Here is a 26,645-nt window from a genome sequence, read left to right on the forward strand (position 1 = left end):
GCCCTGGTGATGAGCCCAGTCAGCTTGCTGCCTGTTACATCCTTACTCCTCCCAGCCAGCCGTGGCCCATGCAATGTCAATGTGCCCATCTTTTGGAGGTGCAGCCATGCCCACGGCACACAAACCACGAGTGTGACGCCATGCCAACACTTGTGCCCATGTCACTCCCAGCACAGCCCTCAGGGCTGTTGGTCATTGTGTAATTCCAAGTGCTGCTCTCTGCTGCTGCCCATAATGGAAGAGAATGCTCCGCCTCGCACGGATGTTACGCACTGCTCTGCTCGTGAATGCTGTCATCTCTGTTGGCAGCAGAGCCATTCCCACAGCTCCTGGCACCAAGCCTGCTGCTCTCAGCCCGCATCAGAAATTCCTCTAATGATTTCCAGAAAGGCGTTGGGATCTTTAGTCTGCCTGTCTGCTGTAACCACATTGATCTGGTAAGCATTTGCTGACAAGTTGGTTAATGTTTAACTGTGAGTTCCCTGGCTGCAGTCGGAAGCGTGACAGCAGGTTGGCACAGGCAAGTGTATTTTTCAGGAAGTTCCTCTTCAGGTAAAAATTAGCAAAAATCACCAATCCCTTCTCCCACCCACACCTTAACGGGGCGGCTCTTCCCCACCCAGCCCTGCCTGTGCCCATTGCTCAGCAACTTAAATGGTCCCTCCTTGCTCTGCGTTGCCCACGCACACCGCTGCGATCAAAGCTGAAGGGAGAAAGAAAACCGTGCAAACTCTGTTCTGTGATTTATGTGTGGCTTGCCCAGTGTCTCTGCTTCAGAACTCATCACTGTGGCACACTGCTGTGGCTGCACGCTTCTCAGTTTTGAATGTTGCCCCGCTCGTGTCTATTTGTGCATCTATTTTGAAAACATGTAGAGCTCAGTTTTGTAGATCACTTGATGTAAACAATATTGAATCCTGATGTTTCAAGCTCAGTGCTTCCAGACTCCTTTTAACCCGAGCTTCCTGTTTATACCTTAGCAGCGCTGTATGCTGTTAAAGGCTGAACGCAGTGTATGCTACACTAATGAGTAAAGAAGTTGAGCAGTTAATTACTTATCACAACCTATGCCAGATTCTGAGAACATCTTGGGAAGCACCAGAAATATATTTTTCAGTGCTGCCTGTCTTAAAATACTTCTTTGCTATTGCTTACAGGGTCGCAGTTGGGAATTGGAAAGTGCACTACCTCCCATATTACCTTCCCTGCCCTGGAATCTTGTAAGTCTCCCATTTTGTATGTAATAAGTATCATAGATCACTGCTACAAGACCTGAATTTTGCTGACAGTACACCTGGTTGTTAACAACTGCTCTCTTATCTTTTATTTTATGCAATAACGAGCCTATGATTAGTGTTTCTCAAATAAAATGATGGTGATACAGCCCTGTCTGTTCAGTCTGCTTCCTCTCCTGACCAGCCCTGTGTTTGTACAGCATGAACAAAGGTCTTGAGGTCTCATTTGTTGTATCATCACAGAGTTGGGTTTGTTATCAGGGTGTGATCAGACACATACACCTGTACACACATGATCTCGCTGCACTTTAGGATGTGTGCATCCCAGTTTGCTGGATGGAGCGGTGTAAGTCAGAGGGGTGAGATGAAGGGTCACACAAGGAGTTCAAACAGAGTGGTTAAAAACATTGTCTCATAGATTACTAATTTCCCTGACTGCTGTTCTGAGTGTGGTGTATTTCAAGTAGCTCAGCCCTCCTGGGGGACAGGAACAAACATGCAGGGAATGAACACGTATGTGACCAGAACTGGCAGCCCCAACAACTGCGTGCTTTGCTGGTTTTTGACCACTGCACTGATAAAATCACAGACTCAGAGGGCTGCCATCCTCTCCCCATCCCTGTTTTCTTCTGTGCTTGGCTGTAATTTGCCTGGCAGCCCATTAAGATGTGCACAGGCAATGCCCAATTGTTTATATCTGTGCACAGCAACTGGAGTGAAAACTGGGACGACTGTCTGTAAACCAGCAGGTCCTGAAGTTAAACCTGTGTCCTGTTAAAATAAAAACGTCACAGAACCTTCATTCTCCCATTATGCAGCTCCAAGGAACTCCTGTATTTGGAAGAAAAGCCAGTCCAGCTTTTCCCACAGTAAGTAATAGCTTTTTATTTCCCCTTGTTCCTCCTTATAAGCCTATTTTGTGTATTACTCATTGGATATTTCTTCCTTTTTACAGATTATTTTATCAGCAACCACGAGTGCTGGCTCCAAAGTAAGATTTTTCATTTACTGTTTGTTTCTTGATCCTGCATGTTACAGAGCTGCTGGGTTTGGTTTGGGTGCTTTGTGGCTCTTGGACAAAGATCTGCTATTGGGAAGAGATTGTTCTCAGAGCAGTCAGGCACTGGCGCAGGCTGCCCAGGAGAACGGTGCGTTTATGTCCCCAGAGATGTTTGAAGGATGGAGGAGGTGTGACACTTGGGGACACAGCTTGGTGGGCAGTGCTGATGGTCTGTGGGTGGTTGGACTGAGTGATCTTAGAGGTTTTCCCCAACTTTAACAGTTCTGGAGCCCTCCTCACTTGTCCCACGAGGAGCCCAGCTGTGTGGGTATGCCTGCAGCCACCCATGATGCTCTAAGATTGATCTCAGTCACTGCATACTTGCTTCTATACCAACCATGTTTTCCTAACTAATACATCAGCACAGTCAGCCCATCTACGTATTGCTGCCAGGGACTCTGAGGTGAGAAACAAATCTGACTGTTTTCTGACTACTATAACTTCTGGAACTGCACTGTAGCTTTAACCAGCTGTGAGTGAGCTCTGAATCCATTTCAGGACAAAACCAAGCAGGTGCCTCGTATGACCTCCAGCAACACTTTCAGCCAACCTGCTGGATCTTACCCTGGAACAAATTACAGGCACTCCTGTAGACAAGTCTGGCTGGGAAGCAGTCAGAGCAGTGAGCTTGAACAGACAGGGAGGGTTTTGGGCAGCAGCAGCAAGACGTGCTCCTGTCAGCTTGTGTTTGTCAGTGGTCTCCTTTGGGCCAGCTCCCATGGTCTGACTCTTATCTCCAGCAGCTCTGCTTCGTCAGCTGTTGTTAATAAGCACACCCTGTAGGGAGGCTTTACCTGGCTGTTGTTATGAGCTGTGCTGTGGCTGAATGTTTCATGCCTCCAAACTGGAATAAATTAATGTGCACAATCAACCAATGTGTTTTGGAGTAAGGAAGGAGAGAGCAGCATAGCTTTCAGTGCACTGCTTCCTAATAGGAGGTGTCTGGGTGCACTAAGTGGGTGCACACCTTCATCTTGTAATCGTGTCTTTTACCACAGGAGAGTGTTTGGTGTCTCTTTAGCTGCCATTGCCTCAGGAGCATGACAGGTGGGAGACTGCTCTGGCCTCAAAATGTGACCCTTCACCATGTGGCCATCACCAACTTCGTTAGCAGAATGACACAGATTGTGGCCCAGGGGAATGTGAACAGGCGAGGGGAAGGCTGATGTTGTAAATAACATCCTGCTTAAAAAAAAATCAAAGAGGTGGGTAAGAAGCCCTGAAATGAAGGAAGAAGGGTGGAAATAGCATTGCGTAACAGTCACTGGCTTCAATCTGGCTCTGCTGTGTGTATATTCAATAGTTCCACTTCCCCCACTCAGAAGATCAAGGATTTTCTGTAGCTGTTACATATTTGAATGCCAGTTCATACAAAGAATCTTAAATTCTTTCTGAATATGTTAAAGCTATATATAAATAGTGGGGAAAAACAACTGTCGTGCCACAAGCTGTGTTTTAATAATTCCACAGCCATGGAGCATAGTTCTATAATGATTTATATATTAGTACTTGCATTTTAATTCATTTGTAGCCATGTGCACCAGAGTGATAACAAATGTGCATAGCTTCCCATTCTGCGAGTCCTGAGGTCATTAAACTCCCCTCAGCAGATAAGTCCTGTAGGCTTAAATGAGATTTTGGTGTGTCATCACTTTTTTTTTTTTTTTTTTTACTAATTCCATAGACAGTGCTGAATTTCACCCCAAGAACTGAAATTCCATGCTGTATGACATTAAGAGCATAGGGAAAGAGATCTGAACACCATACTACCCATAAGAAGTCAGTGCTGATGTACTCTCCAGTGTTTCTTCCCCATTGGGTTGAAACCAATGGTCATGTTTTGTTAACATTCCCCTTTTTTCAGGCGTCAGGATGTGCTAACAGTCACACCATGGTTGGCCCCCATCGTTTGGGAAGGCACCTTCAGCCCTGAGATCCTGGACAGTGTCTACATGCCATTGAATCTCACCATAGGGGTGACAGCCTTTGCCATTGGAAAGTAAGTGAACCATCTGGGGGGAATCCAGTTCTTGGCTGCTTGTGGAAAGGTACTTTGGCTGCTTCTTGTCCTCAGCAGAGCTGAAGCCTGTTCCGATCTGCAGCAATTTTTTCTGTCTATGTAGAATGCCTCCTTAGAATGGTTTGGGTCAGAAGGACCTCAGGGATCACGAAGCTCCAACCCCCCTGCCACAGGCAGGGCCTCAAACCTCTGCATTTAATACTAGACCGGGCTGCCCAGGGCCCCATCCAACTTAGCCCTGAACCTTGAACCCATTCAACCTGACCTATGTGCTGCGTTCATAATCATACGAGCCTGTAAAATAACCTCGGCACTCAAAATATCTGCAGAAATTAGAGATGTAGAGAGGTGGTTGGGTTGGCCAAAGTGGGGACGATGGCTTTATTTGTTGTTCTCTACCCCTCTTCGCTGTATATATAACACGTGCATCCCTGCAGCAGTACCTAGTAACACTCCCTAGACTTCATTCACTGAAGTACCCTCTGTGATCCACCGTGCAGCCCCATGTTTGTCTGTACAGATACACGAGGTTTGTGGGCCGCTTCCTGGAGTCAGCAGAGATGCACTTCATGAAAGGCTATCGAGTGAACTATTACATCTTCACTGACAACCCCGAGATGATCCCCAGCATCCAGCTGCAACCTGGCCGAAGATTTGATGTTGTGCACGTCAAGAAATACCCCAGCTGGCAAGAGATCTCCATGCGCAGGATGGAGACTATCAACCTACACATAGCAGAGAGGAGCCATCAGGAGGTGGACTACCTCTTCTGTCTGGATATTGACATGGTGTTCCACAATGCCTGGGGGGCTGAGACCCTCGGTGACATTGTAGCAGCCATACACCCTGGTTATTTCAATGTCCCTCGAAGCCAGTTCCCATATGAGAGGAGGAGCTCTTCAGCAGCCTACATCCCTGAGGGAGAAGGGGACTTCTACTATGGAGGAGCTGTGTTTGGAGGGCTGGTCAAGAAGGTCTACGAGTTCACCAAGACTTGCCACATGACCATCCTGGCAGACAAAGCCAACGGGATCATGGCAGCCTGGCAGGAAGAAAGCCATCTCAACAGGCACTTTCTCTCCCATAAACCCTCCAAGGTGCTCTCTCCAGAATATATATGGGATGACAGGAAGCCAAAGCCCCCTGAAATTTACCTCATACGCTTTTCCACAGTAGATAAGAACTACCAGGAGGTAAGAAATTGACCTCCTGATCCTCGCAGAGAGATGTCCTCCAACCTGCTGAATGTTAGCTCCCAGTGAAGGTGTCCCACTGTGGGTAGTTTCTCTGGAGAATGAGAGCCTTAAAGCATTTCAGAAGCAGCAGCCAAAGTGGAAGTGAGAATGGAAAGGTTTCTAGGTTCCTAATCATTGTAAATACAAGTGTAGCTCTGAGAGTGGAAGCATAGCAGCAGGTATACAAAGGGTGTGCTGTCAAGTAGAAGGCTGTCCTCACAGCAAGGCTGCAAATGCTGTTGTTTGCATATTTTCCTGAAGCTTTGCAGAAACTTAGGCAGGATCAAAACTTTGGCATCCCTATGGAAAAAGAAAAAGACCTTTCCACTTAAAAATACTTCAAACACTCTGCTTTTAAAAAAAATTATTAATTTTCACATACTGTAGTTCAAACACTAGATAAGGATCAGCTTACCCTCAGTGCAGGTTATCCCTATTAGTGTGCAGCAGTGACAGAGCTCTTCTCAGCAGTGAGATGCAGGAATTCCTGACGGACCAGCAGTGCCATTTCACACACTTCCAAGCTGTTTTGGGCACCCAAGTTCAGACTGAACTGGCACAGTTCAAACCCAGAGAGCGTTGTGGGTTTGTTCCAGTCACAGATGTGCTATTCGCCTTTTTGCCAGCTCACACGTCTCTGGGGCTCATATAATCTTTTCCATGGTGTGAGAGGTCCATGTGCTTACTCTCTGCTTCAGTCCTCTCCAAGTTTTCTGAGTATTGTAAAACAAATGGGCCAGAAGCTGTTGGAGCTGACAGCCAGAGTTGGAGCATTTCCTACAGACAGGGTGGCTTCACTCCATAATGAAATGCTCTCTTGGATCTGTATGTTCAGCTGGGAGCTGGAGGTAGGCTGGGGTTAACCTTTTCTTTGCATGAACGTGATAAGAAGCTGACCCAGGCACACTGCAGCCTTCCAAGCCTGCGAGCTCATGGGGCAAATAGGTGGGGAGGGTGTCCAAACACAGGGGAACAGCTGTGCCTCGCCAGCAGCAGCTGCAAAATGGTTCATCAGCTGTGGTTACAGGGTGGAGGTCTGTGTGTTTACTCCCTGCTACAGCACATTGGCTGTGAGCATCTTCCCTGTGAGCTCCTGAGGAGTGCTGCCAGTGGGCACTGCGGGTCTGTGCCAGCCTCACTTGCCAGGAATATCTTTATCCCAGTATTTCCAATCAAAACCAGGATTGTTACTGACCATCTTCTTGTTCTAAAACAATTGTGCCCAAAGCTCACACCTGACTCTAGGGTCTCATTATGTCAGTAACTACATATGGGCATATGGAGCCCTTTGCAAGCCAGAAGGAGCTGTCTGGTTTGATCTCCTGCATGGGGTTAGCCAGATAATTTTATCTCCTGCTGTCAGTATCAATGTCATAATACAGGGCTGAGCTGTGCTACATCTCTTAGAAGAGAATTCAGGCCCAACACAAACATCAAGTGATACAGAAGCCACAAAGCCATAGTCAGCTCCTCCTGTGCCTTAATTCTTCTCCAAGTCAGGCTCTCTTTTTGGCTGTTGGATTTTCTTCTGCCACGCTAGATTATTCAGATTCCTGTGCAGATATTCATATTCACGTCACAGTTCTGCTCACCAGGGCTGTGATTGGAAGCAGTGCCCAGAGACACCCATTGTCTTTGGGGAGCAGGAGACTGTGGCTGCAGGAGGATGCTGCATTCCCCATTGTGGCACACTAATTGATGAGAGCCTGGACTTCTGCCATCACCTCCTGCTGATTAATCCCCTTCCCCCAGCACCAGGCTTTGCTTTTTGCCTTTGCATTGTGCAGCCTGAGACCCGTGGGCTGGGGGGAGTTTCACAGAGCTCACTTTCTGCTCTTAATTTTTCACCAATGCTCACAGGGAAACTGAGGCACATAGTAGCAAAGCATGGCGTGGTGCTGCTGCGTATGGGGGCTGCCACAGGGGGATAATGCTGTGTCTCATGTCTTTATGTCAAGGGAATTTAGACTTGGAAACATGCTTGCTGTACTGCATAGAAAGTGAATCAGCACATACAAATAAATTATCACCCAAATTTACATTGTCTGGGGGTCTGATCGTGCTTTCAAGGTATTTTTGACTCAAGAGCTGCTTGTCCTTAACCAAGCATCACATTATAGCTTGTTGCTTTCCCAAGGGTCCCTTGTTCTGTCTGTCTCCTTCTGCTTGACTGGAACAGACCCATCATTCATTGTCCATCTAATTTAAGAGCGCACCTGACAGCCTTCTCTCCTTGTTCCATCTGAGGACAGGCATGGTGCAACCATCCCAAAGGAAAACCTGCTTTGGGGAGCAAGAAACAGAAACTTCCAGCACTGAAAATGATCTCAGGTGGGAGAAGGACAAGAATCATTTGCACAGAGCCACATTAGCACCTTTTTTGCTTTTTGGGTTTTCCTTTATCCTCCCATAGATGCAAAGCGAGGTTCCTCCCCAGAGAGGATTTGTTCTGATCCTAAAGGGCAGCTGTGGGCACTGGGGGTCCTTTTTGCTCACTCACACTTCCCCTGCTCTGCTTCAGCTCTCCACCCAGTGAGGGATCCCTGGGGAGAACCACGCAGAGAGTAACAGCTGCTCTCTGTGTGACAGTGATAGGCACTGGGGGACAGCAGAAACCAGAGGGCTCTGCAGCAGTGGGTTGCACTTCACTCCCACTAAATCCCCACAGCCGCTAGCAAAACTCATCAGGGCAGTGAGTCCTCAGTGCCTGCCCACCCCCAGCTCCCTCCTTCTCTGTGGGTAAGAGCACTGCTGCACTGACTTGACTTTTCTTGGGCTATATTTAGAATAAATAGAGATCCACCAAATGTCACTGTCTCAAATTGAACTGCTGTACAGCCACACGGGTAGAAAGGCAGCTTTAACCAGCAGCCACTGCCTGCCTTGCCCCCCACTCTGAGCCTTCAGCTAATTTACAGCAAGTCAGATGAGTCCAAATGATTTTTTTTCCTAGTGAGTTTTGCCTGTAGCAAATTACATCGTTACAGGCCTTCTGAAATATGTATTTTCCCCACCGTTCAGCACTGACAATGTTGCTATAATTAGAAGGACTGCTCTGTAGCAGCATCTAGTGCCAGAGAGAGAGCCCTCGCAGCGCCTTTTCCTTTCACGGCTGTGCTGCTTATCCAGAGCCTCTGGTTCTGCTGGTGTGAAGCCGCAAAGCCATGAGATGCAATAAGTTGTGCTGTGCCACCAGCTCCTGCCATGACCCTGGTGAGGTTGCTCCAGGAGGGGCTGCGTGCAGTGGTTCCCAGCAGCATGGTGGCCAGATCAGTGTCCCCAAGCCAGGAGCATCACTTGGCTCCATCCCACCTCCATGTTCACTTGCCCAGGGAGGGTAGCATATCTCTCACTTCTGACATCACTCAGCGATAGCACATGTCATCAGCCTCATCAATATAAACTATGAGCACTGGAGCCTCACTGTTTCCAGGGCAACCCCGCTCCTCTCAGCCTCCGCTGTCTCACCAGCTGACGCTCCACGGAGCTGTACATGGAGACTTCCAGCAGCTTTTTCCTAGGGTTCCTCCATGCCCCCATTCTGGGCGCTGGGCTGAGCAGAGCTGGGGGCTGGATACTGTGTGCACAGTGCAGTGCTTTGCTTGCGTCGTTGGAGGCGTTGTGCAGGGCACAGCCTGGCAGCGGCGCGCGGGGGATCTCTCCCAGCAATGACCCGTTTCTCTGCCCTCAGCTCTTCTATTTATAGCTTTGCACAGCAGCACCGTGCTGCCAAAACCCAGCAAACCGCCGCTCGCTCCACGGTGAGGCCTGAGGGGCACTTTCCTCTGTGGCACCTGCAGCTCAAACATCCCAGGGCTGAACCCGAAGGGCCGTGAGGTGCTCAGGGCACGGGGATGAGGGAGCAATGGGAACAGATGCCTGCAACTGCCGTCGCACCCAGGAAACAAACGTGCAACCGTGGAGCTGCAGCCCGAATGCACGGGCCTGGGGTCAAGTCTACATCCACGGGGGGTTGCTGCACACCCACGGGAGCTGACGCACACCTCGGGAGCGGTTCTGCACCCCGGCGGGCTGGTGCGCATCCACTGGGGTCTCTGTTTGTGCGCCCACTCCCGAGGCAGGTGCAAAACCAGGGGAGCAGATCCGCGCGCAGGCGGACGGGCATCCACGCGCACAGCCTGGGAGCAGAAGTGCAGCCCCGCGGTTGGCGTCCTCGCGCGGTGCGGGAGTTGCAGGCACGCAGGTACCGCGCACATCCCCGCTCCGCGCCTCTCTCCGGGCGGAGCCGCCGTTCCCCGCCCTCCCTTCCCAGCCCGCTCGTCCCCGCCCCGCACTCCGCTCCTCTCTCCTGGCTGCGCTGCGCGCTCCGCGCTGCCGGTGCCGGCGGCTCCCGGTGGGGCTGCGAGGCCCCATGGCCGGCACGGAGCGGCCCCGGCCTCCGGGCAGCGCGGAGCGGCGCTGAGCCCCGCGGAGCCCCGCAGCGGGACCGGCGCCTCTCGTAGCGCGGCCCGCGGAGGCTATGAGCGGGGCATGATGATGATCGACAGCCAGGTGAGCTGAGCGCTTTCCTCTTTCGGCTTTGTCACTTTTCCCGGTGCCCGCGGCTCCGCAACGACAGGGGTTCCCCCTTCTGCACCCCGGCTGCGGGGCTCGCGGGGACCCACGCTATGCGTTTGGTTTTCTGCGTGCGGAGGGGACGAGCGGAGCCGGCAGGAGTGGGAATGAAGGAATGAGAAGGAGAGCGGCACAGCACGGGGTCGGGTACGGAGGTTGCTGCGGTGCTGCGGCCGTTCCTGGCTGCGTGCGGGGCTGCAGCGCTCAGCCAGGTGGCACCAGGAGCTCCCTGTCCCCGCTCCTGTGTTTGCGAGGCTGAACGAAGCCAAATCGGGCCTAAAGGGGCAAAAGCTCTGTGCTTGCAACTCCCGTGGTGCTTTTGAGGCAGGAGAGCGTGAACCAAAGGCAAAAAATCCGATGGAAGGTTCCTCATCTTCTTTTGGTCCTGATGCTGCTCTGATTTTATACTTTTTATTCCCCACTTCTTATTTATACTTCTCCTTTATTTATTTTTACTTTTTATTCACCTGCTCTCTGGCCCTGCAGAGGAATGGGGTCGGTGGCCACGGGGTGATGGGAAGTGGGCAGTGATAGCTCCTGGGAGTCCAGAAATGGAGAAGGGAAAAGGCTGATGCTGCGATGGAAAAGTGGGATGGGAGCCATTTTTGGGCTGGAAAAAAACATGCATCCCAAAGCTGCCTTCTGCACCAAGTGTATCTGTTTGGTCCAGGCCTGGTTTGCCTTGCCCCAGCACTGTGAACAGAAGCTGAATTAGCTCTGGTGGACGTGAGCGTGTGAGGCAGGAGCTGTGCCAGTGTGTGTGTGTGTGTGCTGGAGCGTGGCGTGTGCCTTTGGAAAAGGGCATTGGCAGCCAAAGTGCTGGGTTTGCATCCTGGCACTGGCAAGGGGCAGAAGCAAGACTGCGTGGCTGTGGGCAGGAGGGAGAACCAGAAAGCCAGAGGTGTAAAATCATACAGTAAACGATGTCCAGAGCTCAACCTCCCAGCTGTGCTGCGGAATGAACACTGCATTCCTATGGAGTGCATCATCCAATGTTTGCCTTCCTTCGCTGCGTATACTTACCTCCATTTTGCATGTGGGTAAACTGAGGCACCCAGCGGTGTCACCAATCCCAGGGGTGTGTGTGGCACAGAGTGCACGCCCTGGCTCTCAATGCAGGCCCTGCTGGTGGGGGTGAACGCTTGGCCATGTCAGGGGTGCGATTCCTTCAGCCCCATCATTTTTTGTGACTACAGGGTGAGTGGAATTTCCAGCTGCACCCACAGCCGCACCCGGCCAACGTGGCTGCGCAGCGGCATTCTTCGTGCCTTGTACGTGTTCCTCTCCCTGGTTGCTATGAGAAGGACCCACACAAACAACCAAGTGCTGCAAATCAAACAAGCTGAGTAAACAAGGAGGGTTCCCCCTCCCCGTCTCTGATCTAATCGCTGCAGGTGTGTTCCTTGGGGAGTCGTAACACCTGGATAGAAGGGCGTCTGAGGAAGGGAAGGTTTCAGCCTTAAAACCAAAACTTGCACGTGAGTGGGGTCAGAAGGTGGCTTCCAGCTGGCAGAGAGATGCACAGTGCCTCCGCAGCGTGGCTGGGCTGCTCCATCTGGAGCTCCCACTCATGCTTGTATGTGTGACCATGAGCAGGGGATGCAGCAGCTGCTGCAGAATGGATCCCAGTGTGGGACGCTCGGTGCAGTTTGTTGTCAGTTTGCTTTGTAGGTGCCTTTGGTGTGAGCAAAGGAGGGGGTTTTCAGGGCTATTTGTTCTGGGCATCCTGGGGATTGTATTTTTCAGCTCCTCACACTGCTCTTGCTGTGCCATCCCCTGTACGGTGCCTGGCTGTGGGACTGTGAGAAGCAGGTGTCCTGATCTTGCCTTGCTCTTAAAAGTGATCTGCACTATCCATCGGAGCTGGCTTTGCATCTGATACCTTTCCCATTGCTATAGCAACACATATCTCACAGAGGATGCCAGCGTGCTTTCCAAGCTGAGAAACTGATTCACCTGCCACCAATCTGCAATCCACCAGGAGCTGGGGTGGCTGACTGCCTGCTGCCCACAGCTGCTGGCTCTGGGAAGAGCTGACATGGGCTTGCAGCAGCTGACCCGGCTCTTCCCCACCTCCTGCTTGAAGTTCCTTGGGATCTCAGGGTCAGGGTTGCGTGGCATTGTGTGCTGGGATCTGGGATTTCTCTCTAAGGGGGAAGGTGGGGGTGGTGCCAGCAAGCTCACTGAGACTGTGAAGGTGTTAGGGGCTGTTTGTGTTCTGTCTTGCCTGTAGAGGCTGGAAGTTGAGCTCCACCCGTGGCATGCTGTGGGGCAGTGGGGTTATTAGCCTGCTTTGCCTTTTGCTCTGTGTCTTTGCATGCTGCTGTCACTGCATGGGCTCAGGGACATTCTGTGGTCTGTTACTCTTCCATGCAAACCAGAGCTGCCCCCAGGCATGCAGCGATTGGTGGCTATTGGGATGGCTGCAAGGATGCCTTCCCTGTCTGATGATGGTTGCTGCTGCCTTCATGCATCAGTCAGTGCTGGTTAGGGATGCATTTGTGGGCAGTTGGGACTGTCGTGAGCTGAGTGAGCCCACGTGTGCAGGCCAGGCTGCACAGGGCCGAGCAGAGCTGTGCAGCAGATGGCACTGTTGTTTTCCCTGTGAGTTATTGGGTTCTGCCTTTGTAGGTGCTGGAAGGGTCAGTGGATGGATGGGGCTGTGGGGGTGGCACAGCTCTGGTGGGAAGCAGCACTGGAGCCACGCTGTGCTCTGGACTGGCTGAGTCCAACCAGCAGTGAGGCTGCACCCGTCTGCATTCCTTGGGGATTTACACTTCACGTTCCATGGTGTCCTGACCCTTTTTACTCCCAGCTCACCCCGGGAATGCCTGCCCTCCCCATGCTTCTCTCCTGGGACTCTCCACAGGATGTCGGATATTTGCTTTCTTCACCTTTTTTTTTTTTTTTTTTTTTTTTCTTTTTTCCCTGTGCTTCAACTTTTGGCTGTGGGTCAAAACCAATGTTTGTAGATATGAGCTGACGTCAAAGGCGGTTCAGCAGAGGCACGTTGGGGAATCACGGGCTCACAGGACAGAGTTCCCAATCCTTAGAGGCCAGGAGGTCATCCAGCAGAGAGATCTCGCTGTGCTCTGCTGCTCTGCGTGCAGAGAGCTTTGGCAGATGGGAGGAGGAAGAGATGAGAGAGGCTGCCCCAATGGGTTGCCCACTTGCTGCAGATTGGGGAGGGGAGGAGAAGCCCCATGGGCCTGAACTGATTCTGCATGGGATCAGGAGAAAATGAAAGGGGCTTTGCATACACACCAGAGCTTGGGGATGCTAGAGCATCCCAGCTCCACGCTTGGAGAAGAAAGGCTGAAGGAAGAGAGAACAAGATGCCCAGAGCTGTAGGTGCCCCATCCTCAGAGGTTCTCAAGGCTGCGGATGGAGTCCTTGGCATCAGATTTGGGTTGGAACTGGATTATCTTTAAGATCCCTTCCAACCTAAGTCTAATTCTGTGGCTCTGTGTGATGGGATTCTCCCATTACCCATCCATGGGGTGCATGAACCCATTGCTCCTCTGAGTGCCGCAGGCTGGTGGCTGCCCGAGGCCCTGGTTTATCTTGGAGGAGGATGAAAGCCCCAGCTGGCCCCGAGCTCTCTCTTCAGCATTTCCATGGTGATGGGCAGACACTTGTGCACAGTGACTGAAGCATCAAAATTCACCTTGTTCTGTGAAATATTTAAATTGTGGAGGACTTTTCCAAGTGCAAACAGGGTGCTGGTAATTAAGGACGGACTGAAATGCAGCGATATGTTGCTTTTCTGGGGGACAGCTTTTGCAAATTTGTGTGCCTGGGCACTGCTGTCCTGTGCAAGAGCTCCCAGCTCCTTTGCCAATGACCTGCTTGGTTTGTGGGTCAGATCCGGCACCGCACTTGCAGGTTTCACAGCCTCACATTTGGGTGACTCCTCAGCACTCACGAAGCTGTGTGCTGCACTGGGTGGCTCCTCCTGCTTACACAAGTCCCCTTGGTGTTTCTGCCACTGCTGCTTGAAAGGGTGTTTAGTTAATAGGATTATAAAGCTTTTCCGTCGTTAGGCAACGGAAATCAATGGTGGGCCTCCGGGGTTGAGCCTCATCCGATTTGCAGCGGTCGCTCGATGGCTGTGCATGGTGTGGGATGGAGGACGTGCACCTCCCATGCTGTGTCCCACTCCTGTGGGATGCTCCCAGTCCCATGGCACTGGTTGTTTTTCCCGCTGTGCACCTACTCCAGGAATACGGACCTGTAAGAAGGTTACCCAGAGAGGTGGTGACACCTCAACCCTGGAGACACCTGAGGTCAGGTCAGGGGATGGGATCCTCAGCATGCTATAGGTGTCCCCCTGTTCATTGCTGGGTTGGATCAGATGGCTTTGAAAGGTCCTTTCAAACTCAAATGGTTCTATAAAATCTGTCCATGCAACAAGTGTTGTGCTAGAACGAGCTGGTTAGAGGGCAACCACACATGGTGGAGACTTCTTTCAAGCCCCTTGGCCATACAGCAGTGTGAGGAGGGAGGGCTGGGGGAGCCCTGGCTATTTGCATAGGGCTGGGAGGCTCCAAGCTGCTGCTGCTGTGGCTCTTATCTCTGAGCCTACAGTTTGCTGTCTGACAAGTGACACGGAGCAGAGATGGGGACCTGCAGATAACCCCTTGGCCACGTGTTGGGTAGGGGAAAACATGCAGTGAGGTATGCTTGAGCTTCAGATGGTGAATTGCTGGATGCTCCAGCTCTGTCAGGCGCTTCAGGTCATGCCTTGTGCAGTCTGTGAGTCCTGTTTGTGTGCAGGTCCTGATGGACGTGGCTTTATGCCCAGAGAGCCACCCCGCTCCTGCTGCCAGCCTGGGCTCTCTCTGCAGACGGCTGCTGCTCCAGCCTGGCTGCCAGGTGGAATAAACCCTCACCAAGAAATAATCATTGGTGACAGCAGGGGCTGTTGCGTTTGGCCTGTGCCTGCAGCCCTCCGTGCCCCGCAGCACTGCTGTCTTATCACACAGACACTGTGCAGCAAGGATCTCTGTTCCTGTGGGGGTGGCACAGGGATGGGTGAGCCCTGCTGCCACCTGTGCACACCCAAAGCTGCAGCATGTTGCCCCCAGCCCAGGCTCCGTCCCCATCTCTGATGTCGTTATGGAAACCCAATCAGCCCGTTGCCATGGCAGCCTCCAGCTCTCCTCCCTCCCAGTGCCATCCCCACTGTGACAGCTCAATGTTAGCAGCTCCCACAGGACCGATTCCAGCAGGATGAAGTGCTTTCAGTGCGGGATGCAGCAGCAGGATGGCAGCACTGGTGCCTCACTGTGCTGCTGATGCAGGGAAATGGCCTCAGAAGCAGAAGGAGGGGGGGCTGTGGGTACCTCCTAGTTCCTGCCTAGGGGGAAGGTCCTCCTTTGCATCCTCCCCGGCCCTCCATCCCTGCTGCTCTGCGTTGCTGCAGTGACCGTTTCCATGGAGACCGCATCCAGGGACTGTGATGGAAAGCATCACTATCCCTCGCCATGGGGCAAGGGAGCTCCGGGGGTGTGCTTCATCCCAAGGGGATGTGCTGCTGGAAATCCCTCAAGTGGAAAACGTGTGGAGGAATCCCGAGATGACTAATTGGCTCCCTTTTTTAATAGCTGGCATTGGTAATTGCTACTCCGTGCTGTTAAAGGACTGTCTGTGCTTCACGCGAACTGGTTTTGCATACGTTTCTATTCTGGGGGAACTGGGGAATTCATTCAGCTCAGGGTGCTGACCAGCTGCGCTCCGCTCAGGCTTAAAAATGAGCCAAGTTTATTCTCTTAATTCATCTGGGACAAGACAGACATTTCAAATGGGACATACAGAAGCACCATGAGCTAGATACCGAGCTGCCTTGGGTGTGCGCTGAGGAATCGGTGTCCAAGCCCTGGAAAACCCACGTGTCCCATCCCATGCCCAGCCCCCATCTGTGCCCATGGCTCCCTGTAAATGCACATTTCTCTCGAGGGATGCTGCCATGTTGAGATTTCTGTGCTTTCAAAAGCAGATTTCCTCTTTCTTTTACTGATAAGCTTCAGAGGGGAAGAGCTGCTGGGATTTTCCATTTGCCTTCCCCTCGTCACACTGCTTTATTTCCTCTTTGCCTTTCCATCAGCCTCGTGCTGTGAAAATAAACCAGTCGGCTTGCATCATTTCTCTGAACAGAGCATTCTCCTCCATGCTCAGGATGCAGCGATGTTTGGGCTTGTGGACAATACTTGGGGTTGAAATTTCCTTGCAAAAACAAACTTGCCATTGTTATTTGTGGGAATTCTTTAGTTTTATGGAAGCCTTTGATGCTTGAATCCACCAAGCATTGAGGCTGGCTTTGCTCAGATGGGCCTTTGTCACTCGGTGTCAGTGTGACCGAGGGGTGGGCACTACATTTTGGAGCATTCAACGTGTTTGTGCCACGGCAGTTGAGCTAGGTGCCAAAATCCTCCTGTGTGGAGTTGTGTCATTGAAACCTTTGCCCATCTATGCAGAGACTTAACCGTGCTCTGTTGTGAAGTGCCCCAAACGATGCCCGTGTGGGGAGCAGAGACAGCTCCATTTATTTGCCCTGTAGTTGCTCTATTCCTGTCAAGGCAGAACTACAGCTATGAAGCAGTGAGGTCCCAGCATGGGTTTTCTCTGCTGAATCTGCAGGAAGCAATAAAACCCCCGTGCAAAGCAAAATGGGGAAGCACTGGGGTCTGTGCTGGCATTTCTCACTGCTCAAGGGCTGCGGGCTGAGATGGTGCTGGGGGGGGGAGGTTCCTGCACATCTTGCAGGGCTGCCCCACTCCGTGGGCTCTAGCAGTGCTTGGGATCTACTTCTGCTGCTGCAGGGTGTGGGATCACAGCTTCCACCCGTGCCAGCCAGCCTGGAGGTGGAGTGGCTCGGTGCTGCTGTTCTGATATCTGTGTGGGATCACCCTGTTGGGGCTGCTGAAGTGCTGGGGGAATCTCTGTGTTCTGCTTCAGCTGAGTGGCAAGTTGTCCCAAAGCACCTTGTGGGCTTCTGCTTTAGGAACACAATGTGCCTCGGTGCTGTAGATGAGGACGGGACGTTTCGTGCTGTTTCTGGGGCTGCATGGGTGCCCTCATTCTGCATTTTTGTGTGTGCAGCTGTGCATCCCATCATCCAGTCCCAGTGCTGTGGGTTTGAGCTGGTTTCAGAAGCAGCTGTTCCCGCATCCAACCCCATGTGCTGCTCTGCCTGGCACTCCCCCAGAACGTTGTGCTTGGTGTTTGGCTTTCCTTCATGGTCTCCCTGTGGGGTTTGTGGCTTTGCTGGAAGGGTGATCCCTCTGGAATCGTTAAAGCTGCCTGGCAGGGGTTTAAGGGATGAGACACAAGGGGTTGCTGGTCTTTGGGGACCAGCACAGTAGATGTTGGATGTGCCAGAAGCACATGTTGTGGGACAGCCACAGCTGTCCTTCCTTGCTTGTTGCTACCTGGGGGCATTCCATGGACCCAAGCACCAGTGAGAGAGGGGAATCCTACAGCTCCTTCACATGGGCTTGGTACAGGTTTGAATCACCTTCCTGGAACCAGAGCTGTGGGTGCTGCCCATGCTGGGTGCAAATTGCACAGCCAGTGATGGCAGGATGAGGAATGGGGCAGTCTCCCATGGGAGCATGCATCACTTTGAGTCACTGGACATGGTGACTGTGCCAGGATGTTTTCTGGGCTGTGGCACTGCCTCGTTGGCATGGGAGGGGCAGCTCCCAGGTGCTGCCAGCTGGGGGAGAGCCCTGGAGGCAGCTCCCTATCCATCTTCTATGTACAGGAGCCTGTCCCAGAGCCCCCGTGCAGTGCTGGGCTCCTCTGTGCCAGCTACCATGAGCATCTCCCACCCTGTGTCATCACTGCAAGGCCCAGCAAGACGGACTGCAGTAAGGGTGGAAAATCTGGTTTGCTTGAGGGCGGTGGGGGTTTTCATTGGCTTATTCCTTGAGTTTTGCATGGCCTCTGTGCTGGGCACAGCTGCCCTGCAGCGAGGCACCAGGATGTTGCATCTCTGGGACACACATCTCACTCCACCTTGACCCACTGACACCATTGGTGCAAATCCTGCAGTGTCTCTTGGTTGCAGAACCACCCTGGTTTGTGCTGCTCTCTTTCAGTTTTGGAGCTGTGAGGAGTGGAACGAGCAGCCTGTGCTGTGCTCACGCAGGCAAAGCTTCCCATGCAGGAATTGACCTCTAAGCAAAAATCACCGCTACTCACTGCCGTAATTGAGTGCCACCCTGTATTGCCAGTGCCATCAGGTTCCCGAGCCCTCTCCGGGTGTGAATTATTTAAGCCTGGCTGTAGTCCTTGGAGTGTAGGACGGCGCTGATCCGACAATGGGCACCAGGGATGAAAGAGGAGAGGGAAAGAAAAGGGGAGGCTCCAGCCGGGCTCAGGCATGCTCCCTGTCTCACACCCTCTCATCCTTCCAGCTCTGCCTGTTTGCTGCCACAACAGCCAGCGGGAAAGGCTGTAACTGCCGCAAGACACAATGTGATCCCAATCAGAAATCAACAGCCGGCACGACCTGTTGTGCCTCGGAGACAATGCGCGGGGGTCCGGGGGTGTTGTGCATGTAGATGAGGCTGGGAGCATCACACCGAGCCAGCACCCAGCTCGCCCCGGAAGAAAGAAAGAAAGAAAGAAAGGAAGAAAAAAAGAAAGAAAGGAGCGGTGGAAAGCGGCGTGCCGCGGCATGCTGGCACAGGGCTGCTCCGCCAGCTCGGGAGCATCGCCCGCCGCACGCACACCCGCACACACCGCCTCCCGGCGCGGCTCCTCGCAGCCCTTTGATTTGCGGGGAAGGAAATAAAAGCTCTCGGAGCGACGGCAGCTGTTGGCAAGATGCGCTGAGAAAACCGAGCAGGGAAAGGTCTTTGCTCTGCCTCTCCGCCCGGGTTGGAGCTGCTGCTGGACGAGGGGCGGCGGAGGAGAGAGAAGAATGAGCAGCCCCTCCGTGCCGGGGAAGATGGAGGCGAAACCTTTGTTCAACGTGCAGAAGGCGCTGGTGCAGCCGGTGCAGATGTGCATGTTGGACATCCCTCTGAGCGTGCAGGACGACGACGTGAGTGGAGGCGAGGCCGGGGCCGGGTGGGTGTGCGGGGGGGCAGCCAGGAGCCGTGACCCCACCCCGGGGCTGGTGAACTCGTGGCAGAGATGAAGGTGGCACCGCCTCCGGGTGCAGCCGTTCCTTCCCGAAGCGCCGTGTTTCGAGGCAGGCTGTGCGAAGCTCTTGCAAAATGCATCGTGGAAGGAGGGGTCTGGGATGCAGACGATGCCTCCCTGCGTGGTGGTGGTGCAGAAGGGTGGGTTGGCTGCTGGTGTCCGGGCTGGGAATGGCTCTGCTTTTCTGGCTGCCCTGCCCATGGCGCTGACACACAGCAAAGCAGCAGGGCTGCAGCATCCAGGCAGATAAACTCCTACGCTTGGATCCACCTCTTGTCACCTTAACTCTGCCCATTGCAGGAATACACCAGGAATCTGACTGTGGGGGAAAGGCCCCCGTGCTAAAGCTGATGGAGAGCCCCAAAAAGGGTTGAATGCTTTCCAGAACTAACAGGGGGTTAGTGGGCAGTTCCCCAGCTGTGTGAGAGTTTGGGATGTGCTCCAGGTGCTGGTAGCATTGAGGCAAAGCTGATGAGCAGGGGAAGCCCATGCTCTTACTGTGCTCTTCAGTGTGTGTCCTCCCCACAGGGGCCTCTAATCAGCAGTTTCTTGTTGGTGAGCAATTAGTGCGTGGTGGAGAATGCTACCTTCTCTTCTTCTCCTTCTATCTGTGTGCTCTTCTCTTCTATCTGTGTGCTCACGGGGATACAGTGACATGGAGAGGAGCGCTGGAAGCAGGAAGGGCTCCCTGTGAGCACCTTGCAGGGGTGTGCAGCCCCAGCCCCTCCATCCCAGCAGGGATGGGGCTCCTATATTTAGAAACAGCCTCGGGCTTTTCCAGCACCTACAGTGCTGCTGTGCTAATGAGGATACCTGTGTCGGCCACTGCAGAGCCAGCGGGGCGTGGAACCTTGGGAAGGAGGAGGGGAGGCAGTGAGTGATGCTAAGGAGGGGAGGGAGCTGCTGACCTCTTGGTTGGAAGCTTTATTCTCATTTAGCTGGGTTTGTCAGCAGCTTGCACCATGCCATAGCGGCGCCTGGGGCTGGGTTTCCCTGTGGTGTAGCAGATCTGGAGAGTGGAGCCCACCTGGGCAGCAGTCAGGATGGAGCAGGGGATGCTCTCCATGCTTGGAATGACTTCCTCTTGCTAATCATATCCATGGTTTTACTGGAGAATAATAACAAGTAATGATGATCAGGGGGGGTCGAGCACTGTTGGAGGGCACTTCTGGCTTGCCTGGGTTTTTCACTGTTCCTTGCTCAGCAGTGTGGTGGGGCATCCCTGCCCTCAGCCCCTGTTGGGCATTCACTCCACTGTGCAGAGTGGAAAGGGTGAGTGCGTTCTGATGAAAACTCTAACCATGGAGAGCACATTCTCCATATTCTCACTTACAGTGGGGCTCTGCCTATGTGTTTGTAAGAGGGACACCCATGTGAGGGATGCGTGCTGCCTCTGCCAGCAAGTGTGGGTGAAGTGCCTGCACTCATACAGCCAATGCCTCACCGTGCTTGTGCAGAATTTGGGAGAAATTTAGGTGTGCATTGGAATTACACTGGGATTTTGGATGCACACACCCCAGTGAAGCTCTAATAACTGAACAGTGTCCAGGCATTTATTCCAGCAGGGAGCAAGCAACTGAATATTGCCCATGCTGCAGGGCTGGCTCCAGCCCAGAGCTGCTGCTTCTGGGTAAACCCAGGCAGATCTGCAGGGATGAGAGCAGACACTATGGGTCTACCTTATGGGAAAGGATGCAGCACTGTGCCCTGCCACTCTTCAGTGCACCCAGTACATGTCCCCTGTTTAGTTTGCACTTTGCAGCCCGTGATGGGAAGGGATGTAGTGATGTGTGCTGCCCATGCCCACATTTGGGTGCTGGCAGCTGGACGGGGAGCATTGCCCCAGCCACCCCCAGGCTCTTATTTCCACCTTCCCTGATGGCTTTCCATGGGACTGTCAGTCCTTCCCTTCCATAGCCCAGCCAAAGCAGTTGCAACATTTCCCCGGATGCTTCTCTTGCTATTATGGGTAGGGATTTCCAAAGCTTTGCTAATAAAAGAGTAACAGTTTCTATATCTGGGAAATGGGGAAATCAATGAGCGGACTGTCGTAAGCGACATAACAGCTTTTTGTGGCAGCTCGGGCAGTTCTGTAACACGATGGAGCTGGAGGGCAAGTTAGTTAGTCAGCTTCATCGGCAACATCCGCTCTCATGAGTGATGGGACAATGCCAGGATGGGACCATCTCATCCCTAGGGGTGTCCCTCTGGGGCTGTGTGTCTTGGGAACACTCCTAGGAACCATGGGGTGAGGTGACCCCGCTGCTGCCCTCTCCGTGCCCCCCAGCCCACCCTGGTGCCCCCACATCCCCTCTCCTCAGTGATGTCCTCGTCAGCGCGGTCGTTTTGACTTCAAAGTGGTTCGCCAACATTTTCCACTCCACTGGGCTAATTAGTCAAATTACATTTCACATGCTAATTTATTCTTCTGATATTATATTTTTTTCCCAATGTACTGGCATAGAGGGGGAGATAAAAGCTTCGTTTGACCTTAGAGCCAGGCCTTGGGGGAGCTGGAGATGGAAGGGATGGTTCGTGCCCAGGTTTGCTGTGACACCGCTCTTTCCCTGCCTCTTTTAGAGACCTCATCCAGGCTTTACACGTTTTAGCTGACTGTTACCTTGGGTGTAATGCACATAGAAAAAAATCTTTCAGATCAGTGGTAATGAGTTACTAATTTCTAGCTTCATTACTTGGAAATGCACCGCTCTGCAGCACCGGTTGCACCGTGGAGTGCTGCGGAAATGGCAATCAATGAATCCTGGCTGGAGCCGGTGGGAATGGAGCGATCTTCCCAGCACTAATTGGGCATTGAAGCTGCCCTGGGGTTTCAGGCTGACAGAGATGGCTGTGAAGGGGTAGGAATTGAGCCTTCCTCTCCAGACTTGGAAGGCTGAGTGCCGCCGGCATCCCATGGGAGCCTTTGGGCAATGGGGTGAGCTGCAGACACACGGCATGGAGCCTCCCATCCCATTGGGGAACCCTTGCTGATGGCCGAGCACCCAGCACCCATCCTGTCAGCACTTTGTTCCACGCAAGGGGCTTTCACCTGGTGGAAGGGGGATCTGGTGCTTGTACAGGTCATGGGGCAGAGTCGGGTGCTGGTCCAAAGCCGCCGCTGCAAACAGCCCCACAATGAATCAAAGGCTTTGTCGTGTTTATATCAAAGGCTGTTTCTTTTCCACTGCCTGTGTATGGTAGATGTTATCGAGAAGGAGGAGCTGAAAGCAAGCACTGGGACTGTTTCCTGACCACAATTACAGTCAAAAACAACAAATCCCTCCATCCCCGCTCTTGGCCAAACTTTCTACTGGGATGAATCATCACTTGGCTTCTTTGAGGAAAGCTGGAAACTGTGCAAGAAGTCACCCAGGCTGAATTCTCGTCTGCAAGGGCAGAGATCCAGGAAAGCACTGTAAAATCCCAGGGATTCTGGGAATTCTCCCAGCAAGGCTGTGCCCATCTATCCAGTAGCAGCATTCCCCTATTAAAGGGATGGGGCAGAAAGTCACCAATCACTGCTGCCTTTGGCAGCGCTGCTCCCTAACTCGCACTGAGGACGTGATGTGGTGTTCAGGGTGACATCCTCGAGAGTTTCCCTGCTGCTTTGCTCTTTCTCCTCCCCGCTGCATCAGCACCAGCTCTGTCTGACGGCCAAAGGCAGGAGGCCCTTCTCCTTGCAGCTTTTACTCTGCAGACGTGTCTCTGCAGAGCAGATGCACAATTAATTGCCTGGAGCCAGACCCTGCCCTGCCTTCAGATGTGGCTTCCCCAGTGCCCTCGTTTCCTGCTGACATACGCTCCGCTCTCATCGTGCTCTGAAATGTCCCAGCATCGTCACAGTGAGAGTGCAAATTAGGGCTGAATTTCACCACTTGGGCTGCAAATAGTGCTGAGGAGCTGCTCAGCTTGGAGCCCTGGCCTCCGTGCGATGCAGACAGCCCCTTTGGTCTCAGTGTGATGTGCTCGCAGGACAGCTGAGTGCTGCAGCCCATCACGGAGCACAGCTGGATGCAGCCAGGGCTGGCTCTGATGCTAACCCAGAGTGATTTCATTGCGTGATTTTGGTATTTATGCAGTGAGGGTTGGCTCCGTCCCGCCTGGCGGAGGAGCAGCTCTCGCTCCATCATATGACCGTGCTGTAATGTGCTGGTGGCTCCGTTTGGGCAGAACTTGTGATATTTGGTATTTTTAACTGCTGGGGCCACGTGTGTGGGTCACACAGGCTGTCTGAGAGGGGAGCTGCGGTGCGCGGCCGAAACCTTCAGGTGCTCCCTCGGTGCCGATGGTGGCCAAGGACAGCATCCCCACTGCTCCTCTTCCCCTGTGCCTCCATGGTAAGAATCTTACTCTTAAAAAATAATCCTAAAAAATACTCCTTCTGTTTCACCCTTTTCTTCTCCCCTTGGGCATCTCTGTGTGTTGCTATCAGAGTTCAGGATTTTCCTTTTGTCATAGCAACCTTCCCCCTGCACTTCTGCTTCCCATCCTTGAAACGATGTGCAAGTTAAGAGCTCCAGATAGGGAGGATGGAGGAGAAATGGCCTTTCATGGCAGCCTGGAGGCTGTCGGACCTGCACAGCTGGGGCACTTGTGGGGCATTGGGACGGGGTCTGAGGGATGGGAAGTCCCTGTCTGTGGAGGTCATACTGAGGCAGCCCCCGAACTGCTGGAGCCAGGAAATGGAGACAAATCCCTACTGAAAAGCAGCAGAAAATCCCGGATTTCCCTTCCCCTTTGGCAGAGGGATGGGGGAAACACGAGGCAGGAGAGGGACGGGCTGCAGGGCACAGCTCCAGCTTTTCCTACTGCACAAAGCCTGCGCCCCACCCTGCCCTCTATCCTTGGTTCTTTTGGGGTCAGCCCAAGGCATGGCTCTAGCAATTCTGCTGGCTGCATTGCAGCAGCAAAGCCCCTTCGAAGACCTCTGACCAGCCTCCATTTCCAGGCTGCACAGTAGAGAGCTTTGCAAGTGGCACTGAATGTCCACTGAGACTGGGAGGGGAAGCAGAGCTCTGCAGGGCTTTGGATTTTGCAAGAAGGTGACTCAGTGCATGCCGGGCTGGTGTTGCACCTGCATGCTGCCACGCTGCGTGTCATGGAAACACTGACACAGCTCCTCAGCAGTGCATTGCAAATAGAAATGGGGTAATTAACCATGTGTACGTAATGGTGTGAGCTGCTGAGGTGACAAAAATGGATGGTGGCTGTGCAGGACAGGATTGATCAGCATGAGCCATGATCAGAGGTGGGAAAAGCTCTCGGATGCTGCAAGAATGGCATTGAAGTTGGACCCAGCCCATAGGGAGCAGCTTGTGGTGCTCACTGTCTGCTTCCTGACCCTCCTGGATCACATTCTCTGGCCTTTCTCCCTGGTGGGTGCCTGTCTGTGTCTGCGTCCTTTCCCCAAATGACTTCTGAACCCAACATCATGCAGATTTGGCAGAGGGTTGGCAGACCAATTAAATCTGTGTGAATATGAGATGGCTGAGAGGAGGTAGGGAATCCTGTGGATTCCTCTGAGCCTCTGCAGCGTGAGGTTGTGTGCCGTTCAGCACCAGCAGGTCCACGTGGGAGGCACTGCTTACAAACGCTTCAGCCGCAAAAACGCTTTCGCTCTCAGTTTTGTGCAATTTTAGGCTCACAGGATGGCAATGTTATTTTAATGGAAACCGAAATTCTTTGGTGCGTGGAGCTGAGGTGGGCAGGAGGAGCAGTGCCCTCCGAGGGATGGAGGCGGCCCAGTGGGGTCGTGTGGCCATAAAACCCCCACGGAAATCTGGGAGGCACAACTGGGATGACTTCCCCTGCTGAAACAATGTGGGGCGGAAACCTTTAAAGTGGTCATTACCGAGAGAGAGGAAAATTTTGGTGTTAAAGCCTCCTTTGTTCTGAGGGTTTACCAATACCTGCGGTGGCCAACAGACTTTTGCAGTTCCTAATTGACTTTTAAGCCATTTGGCTGTATGTGTTGTAGGGGTAATACCGAGGTCTGGGCTTTCAGCACTTCCAGGCTCCTCTCCTGCTGCTCGCTTGGTCAGCACTGACAGACTCTGTCCATATCTGCTCTCCACATCCCAGCCTGGACAGAGAGGAATTTTCCCTGGGCTGTCTCTGTCAGATGCTGTCCTTCCATAGGAGCTCTGCCTCCCTGTGCTCGTGCCATAACAGCTTCTGCTGTATGCTTTCCCCCATGCAGAACCATTGTTGGAACATCCCCTTTCCATAGCTGCCACTGAAGGGCTTTGTTCCTGTTTAACTGGATTTCTTTGAGTACCCTTGCTTGTGTACTTCTAGCATTAATGCTGTGTGCAGGTTCACCTTAGTGCTGCGTTTCCAGGATCTGAGATTTCAATGTGCACCACCTCAATCCTGTTCTGGGCTAACTGCACTAAATGGGCCGGAGGAGGGGTGAGAGCAGGGCTGGAAAGCACACTGGCAATGAGCAACGTTTCTTTGTTATCCACTGGGAGTTCTCTATTGATCCGGTGCCAGATCCTCGTGTTTCTGAGAGCCTCCTTTTACACAATTCAGCTGAAAGCGTCATTTTGGCTATTTACCATCGCTGGAAAAATGTACTCCCTGCCCTTGAGTGTGGGTCTGAGAGGCTGAGCTCCCATCCCATCCATGTTCCTCTGTGGATTCTGTTCCCTTTGGGAAGCAGTGCAGAGGGACCCCGCAGGGCTCAGAGCACTTTGTTGGTGCTGCAGCGATGGCCAGAGCTGTATTTCTATATATGTAATGGCTTCTGATGATGTCACCCTATTTTTCTATTGCATGTTTTGATTTCAGAGAAGAATTTATCCTCTCTTTAGGGGTTACACCCATCCATGACTTTCCCAGCCTGTTTCTGTGGCTTCATAGCTCTTCTCTTTCATACCAGTGCTTTGTCCTTTCCCTTCTATCAGCCGAGCAAAGGTGGAAGCTACAACTCAGTGCAGCCAGGAGCCCCAAGCTGGCTGTATGCTGATTGCTAAGCAACACAGAAAGAAGGGGTTTCCTGTTTTCCTTTTGGTTATGAGTACCTGAAGTGGTGTTTGTTACATGAGCTGACAAAAACACTCTGGCAGAAAGGCAGCAATGAGAAAAACACTGCCTTCAAAGACACACAGTGCAAGAAATACGCATGAGTGTCTGCAGCATGTCAGGCTTCAGCCGACCTTGGAGCCAGAAGTTCAGTGAACATTCCTCAGAAAATGCCTTGATTCCCCTTACTGGCAGCGTTCTGCTCCATACTCAGAGGTCTGCAGGTCTGAAAACCAGAGGTTGAAGTTATCAACCCTGAACAGAAGGTGCTCCAATACCATGGCAAAGTGGATTGGTATGAACCGTGGAATTACAAAGGTTGGAAGAGACCTCTAAGATCA

The 26,645-nt window shown here is 52.6% G+C and overlaps 2 protein-coding genes across 2 annotated transcripts in view; both read left to right on the forward strand.

Moving 5' to 3' along the window:
• Positions 1-117: 117 nt before the first annotated feature.
• Positions 118-8,318, forward strand: GBGT1 (globoside alpha-1,3-N-acetylgalactosaminyltransferase 1 (FORS blood group)). Its single transcript, XM_042878979.1, has 6 exons — positions 118-437; positions 1,158-1,220; positions 2,054-2,104; positions 2,191-2,226; positions 4,160-4,294; positions 4,836-8,318. The coding sequence occupies exons 1-6, from the start codon at positions 235-237 to the stop codon at positions 5,518-5,520; spliced, it is 1,173 nt and encodes a 390-aa protein (XP_042734913.1). The 5' UTR covers positions 118-234; the 3' UTR covers positions 5,521-8,318.
• A 1,666-nt stretch (positions 8,319-9,984) lies between these two features.
• Positions 9,985-26,645, forward strand: part of RALGDS (ral guanine nucleotide dissociation stimulator) — a 39,307-nt gene continuing 22,646 nt past the window's right edge. The window contains exon 1 of the mRNA XM_042878858.1: positions 9,985-10,062. Within this exon, the coding sequence (XP_042734792.1) occupies positions 10,042-10,062 (21 nt within the window). The 5' untranslated portion in view covers positions 9,985-10,041. The remainder of the gene's footprint in view (positions 10,063-26,645) is intronic.

This window comes from Lagopus leucura, unplaced genomic scaffold (genome assembly GCF_019238085.1).
Source record: "Lagopus leucura isolate 7727_CA_CO unplaced genomic scaffold, USGS_WTPT01 Super-Scaffold_100022, whole genome shotgun sequence".
NCBI lineage: Eukaryota > Metazoa > Chordata > Aves > Galliformes > Phasianidae > Lagopus > Lagopus leucura.